General features: G+C 40.6%; 1 protein-coding gene across 1 annotated transcript in view; it reads right to left on the reverse strand.

Annotated features, from left to right (window-relative positions):
- Positions 1-4,465, reverse strand: part of FAM175B (family with sequence similarity 175, member B) — a 20,603-nt gene that overhangs the window by 1,920 nt on the left and 14,218 nt on the right. Inside the window, 1 exon segment of the mRNA XM_009326020.1 lies at positions 2-308. Within this exon segment, the coding sequence (XP_009324295.1) occupies positions 2-308 (307 nt within the window).

The raw sequence follows: 4,465 nt of genomic DNA on the forward strand, positions 1-4,465 counted from the left end.
TCTTTGGGAAGATGGCATGGATGCTCCATTACCAGAATATTTCAATCCTGCATTTGTGGAAACATAACTGGAAGAACCTACTGCTTGAGGTCGAGGCATAAAAACATTGCTTTCTAGGAGACCGTGACTGACAGTACTTTCTTGATTGGTTGCATTGAAATCAGAATACGGAGGGGGAGGATCAGAGACATCTGAATCTTCAAGTGTGCAGCCTTCCACAGCAAATCCAGTGTAGGACATTCGTGGAACAAACATAGGTTCCAAGTTATCTGTTGGCATTTGCCTGCTTAGAATTGCTTGCTGCATTCCTACAAAAGCAAAGAACATTGGTGTACTTAATGCTTACTTGGCAATATGCTTTACATACCCTAGCTGTAACATACCACACCCTCCCAGCCCTTAGCTGGTTCTCTCTTCTTTCTTTCTGGTTGTTATTATTAAATGCTCATCCCTGGCATTGCTTTCAAACTCCAGTACTGGATCTTTTCCTCTCAGTCTCCACCACTCACCTTTGGCAATTCTGATTTTTGTACTGATGACTATATAAGACACTATCCCTAACCATCATGTCAAATCTTGCTTATTACTACATCCTACTCTGAGCTTGACAAAGAGTATCTTCCCTAAATTTAGCAGTGCATCCATGAAACTCATCAGGATTAGCACAACTTGATTATCCTAGTGATCCCATTTCAAAACCAAAATGTGTCAGAAAGCAAATAAACTAAGTGCAAGTGTGCTACATTTTTATGTGCACAGTCATCCTGTACAGTTCATTTCCTGCAGTTTAAGTCCCCTAAAAACACAGCTACAGAAAGTTTCCATAACCTGTTGCTCTTTTCACCTCATCATTTCTCTGTATTTCTCTGTTCCTTCTCACATAAAAAAGTAGCTATGCTAGGGCTCATCGTGCCTGCTCCTCTCCACCTATGTCTTACTCAGTACTGAAAGCTTGACTCACTTTTCATCAGACCATAATCAGCTTCTACTGTTGATATTACATCTTAAAATCACACTTCTGTACTTTCTCTTACAATTCCCCTTGTGCTAGGGGACAATCTCATGAACACCAGCAAAGAAGTTACCTTGTCTTCTTCCCTCACATTATTATTTTTAATAACCTTCCCTCCCAATGCCTGTGATTAGCCTAGCGGGCTGCTGAGACCACTGTGTATCATGCTCACCTTCTGCTAGCCAAAACATCTGTACTCACGTGGTATCTCATACTTAGATCGCTAACCAGCTAGCTGAGCAAAAACCATCTTTTGAACCTGTGTTTCTATATCCCTAGCACAGTGATCCACAATCAGGGCTCTCGCACTAGTCTAACACTGGTAAAGTATGTTGTTCATTGTGCCTGCAAAAGTCGGACACAACCACTGAAATCTGTTCCCTATGAAAAGCCATACATAATGGGTAAAGCCACGACTTCCATGTTTTGACTTTTATTTAAGTAATTGTACAGTTAGACAGTTGCTATAAATAAATTTGTCCACTAAGGACAGGGTCTCTTTCCAATCCATGTGCCTTTAACAATCAAAGCAAGACCAAAAGCCACAGATATGTCTCGCCTTCAAGGATTTCACAGCATCTCCATGTTTCATAATGAATAGACAGTAACATAAGCACTATGAGGATTAAAAAACCAGCTGAAAACCTGGTTGAAGAACAGTTACAATGGTTAACAGTCACATTGGAAAGATGCATCAAGATGCAGCTCCTACAGCTCTGCACCAGAACTATACTCACATTAACAACCTTAATGATGGAATTTAATCAGCACATGCTTATTAAAATTACAGATGGTACTATGCTAGTAATAGCTGCAAGTGTAACAGGGTATCAGAATAGGAATTTCAAAGCGATCTTAAATGAGATGATTTGGAAAATAATTTAAGGAAGACATGCACAAAAATAATGAACTGCACAAATTGCAAAATGAGGAACAGTTGCACCCTTCTGCAGAAAAGAAACACAGGTTTACTGTTGATTTATGTAAACTATAAATATCAACATGCATTAAGTGTGTTCAGCTGTTGAGAAACAGGTATTATTTCAGTATGTACTGTAATGGTTAAGACTACAGCTGGAAAACTATATCTAATTTTGAATTAGAAATAGGGAAAAAAAGGAGAAACTCTAAAAAGGAAAAGGACTTATTAGAGGTCTAAATATCATGACCTACGAGGAAAGACTGAAATAACTGGAATAATTAGAGAAGACTGAGGAAACAGTTCAAGTCTTCAAATGTACATAAGAGGCTGCTGTGGAAAGGTAAAGCAGAAAGCAGCTTAAATTACAGTATGATATGATACATTAGACATGAGGAAAAACTTCCTTGCAGGAAGGTTTGTAAAGCACTGGGATAGACTTAAGTTTTCGACTCGTTTCTGATCAGTTATTAACCTCCAAACACCTGTCAGAACTGACACTGGTATATGAAAGCTGCCTTGCAGCTAGGCGATAGACAAAATGGTACCAGCTCCACTTACTGTAACACCATTGTCCTGGTTTTGTCAGGGATAGAGTTAATTTCCTTCCCAGTAGCTGGTACAGTGCTGTGTTTTGGATTTAGGGTGAGAATAGTGTTGATAACACACTGATGATTTGGTTGTTGCTAAGTGGTGCTTACACTGGTCAAGGACTTCTCAGCTTCCCACGCTCTACCGACTGAGAAGGCTGGAGGTGCACAAGAAGCTGGGAGGGGGCACAGCCAGGACACCTGACCCAAACTGGCCATACCATGTGACATCATGCTCAGTACATAAACTGGGGGAAAGCTGGCCGGGGGGGCCACTGCTCAGGGACTGGCTGGGCATCAGTCGGCGGGTGGTGAGCAATTGCATTGTGCATCACTTGCTTTGTATATTATTATTACATTATTATTGTTGTTGTTATGATTTTATTTGAATTATTAAACTGTTTTTATCTCAACCCACGAGTTTTTCTCACTTCTACTCTTCCAATTCTCTCTCCCATCCCACCGGGGTGGGGCGGGGAGTGAGTGAGCGGCTGCATGGTGCTCAGTTGCCGACTGACTGAGGTTAAACCACAACAACCATACATCTGGAAAAAGCAAAAATCAAGGCTGAAGAGTTCCTTTAATCAATTCAATTTAATATCTCTTCAGTAATAAAAAGAGCATATTCCCTCAAGTGGCTACATAACAGCACTCCATTTTTGGTCCACAATATGAGTACTGCGGTGGGAGATCTCCTGGCATCTGGGAAGTAGACAGCACTCACTATACCCTAGAACATGCTACTACATGTACAAAATTATGTCAGTGATCTGGCAAGTAAAGTCTCAACTGACTTTTATGCTAGAGTGTTAAAGTCATAACCTGTTACGCAAAAATTTGTAAGAATAACAAGCTTCCACACAACACTACTGCAGGAATTGCAATCAAATGCTCCCTTTTCCTCCAGCTCAGAGAATGATTAACTGGAACATTTAACTCACTAAAAACAAGGAAATTCTCCCAGTATTGAGGAAGTGAGAGAACAGAAGGCCAGCTTCAGTATTTAGCTGCTCACATCTAAAAATATTGCAGAGATACAAGCTGCATGTTTTATTGTTTCAGCCCTCTCACTTTATCTGCTCTGGCATAAATTTTCAGTCCAGCATTTGCATCTCACTGGTAGTATCTAGAGGCTAGCACCGACTGCTCTTCCTCCTCCTCCCCCATCTTTTGCCATATGGGCTGGGATCAGCTCCAGTCACACTAAATATCCATCCCTACTTCTCGCTGGCTTGCGTAGTAGCAGTTCCCTGGCTGTTTCATCTACAGCCAAGCAGGAAACAGCAGTGACTCATGCCACTTCCATCTTTCAAATGGTCTGTGGCTGATGCTGGATCTTTACCTTATCTTTGAGGTTCAGAGAAGGAAGAACCTGGGCTGACAGATCAAACTTTGTTCTAAAATGCTCATGTGATAACAGCACCTTGCTGCCTGGAGAAAATAAAGATACCCAGTCATAGCAGCAGAGGGGCCTATTGCACAGTTTAGGGTGTTAACCCATCTAAGCCATCTTTTAGTCTCAGATACAGCTTTAGATAACAAGATACACAAATAATAAAAAACATCTTGCAGCTAAAATTACAAAATTTGGTTATTTGCTTACCATTTCAAAACATGGAAAAAGAGGCAGTGTTTGCTGAAATATGTAATTTGCCTATGAATTTTTTTTTTAACGTATTACTTCCCATTTGCCTATTCTCTGCTCCTACTCTCTACCTTCAGTCTTCCCTTACACACACAAATTAAGTTAGATTAGCAATGTCTCCTTGGAAAGGTTCAGGCTCTTCACAAAACCCATCTACTGCTAAGCAAACATCTCCTGAAGCCACATTCAATTCTTAGGAAGGAGGGACAGTGTGGCAACCAGCCAAGTATGCTCACACAATAGGTCTGACTGATTCAGAAAATTATGGAGCAGCAAAAAAAAAGATGAACATAAACCTA

Source organism: Pygoscelis adeliae, unplaced genomic scaffold, assembly GCF_000699105.1.
Source record: "Pygoscelis adeliae isolate BGI_AS28 unplaced genomic scaffold, ASM69910v1 Scaffold4, whole genome shotgun sequence".
Lineage (NCBI taxonomy): Eukaryota > Metazoa > Chordata > Aves > Sphenisciformes > Spheniscidae > Pygoscelis > Pygoscelis adeliae.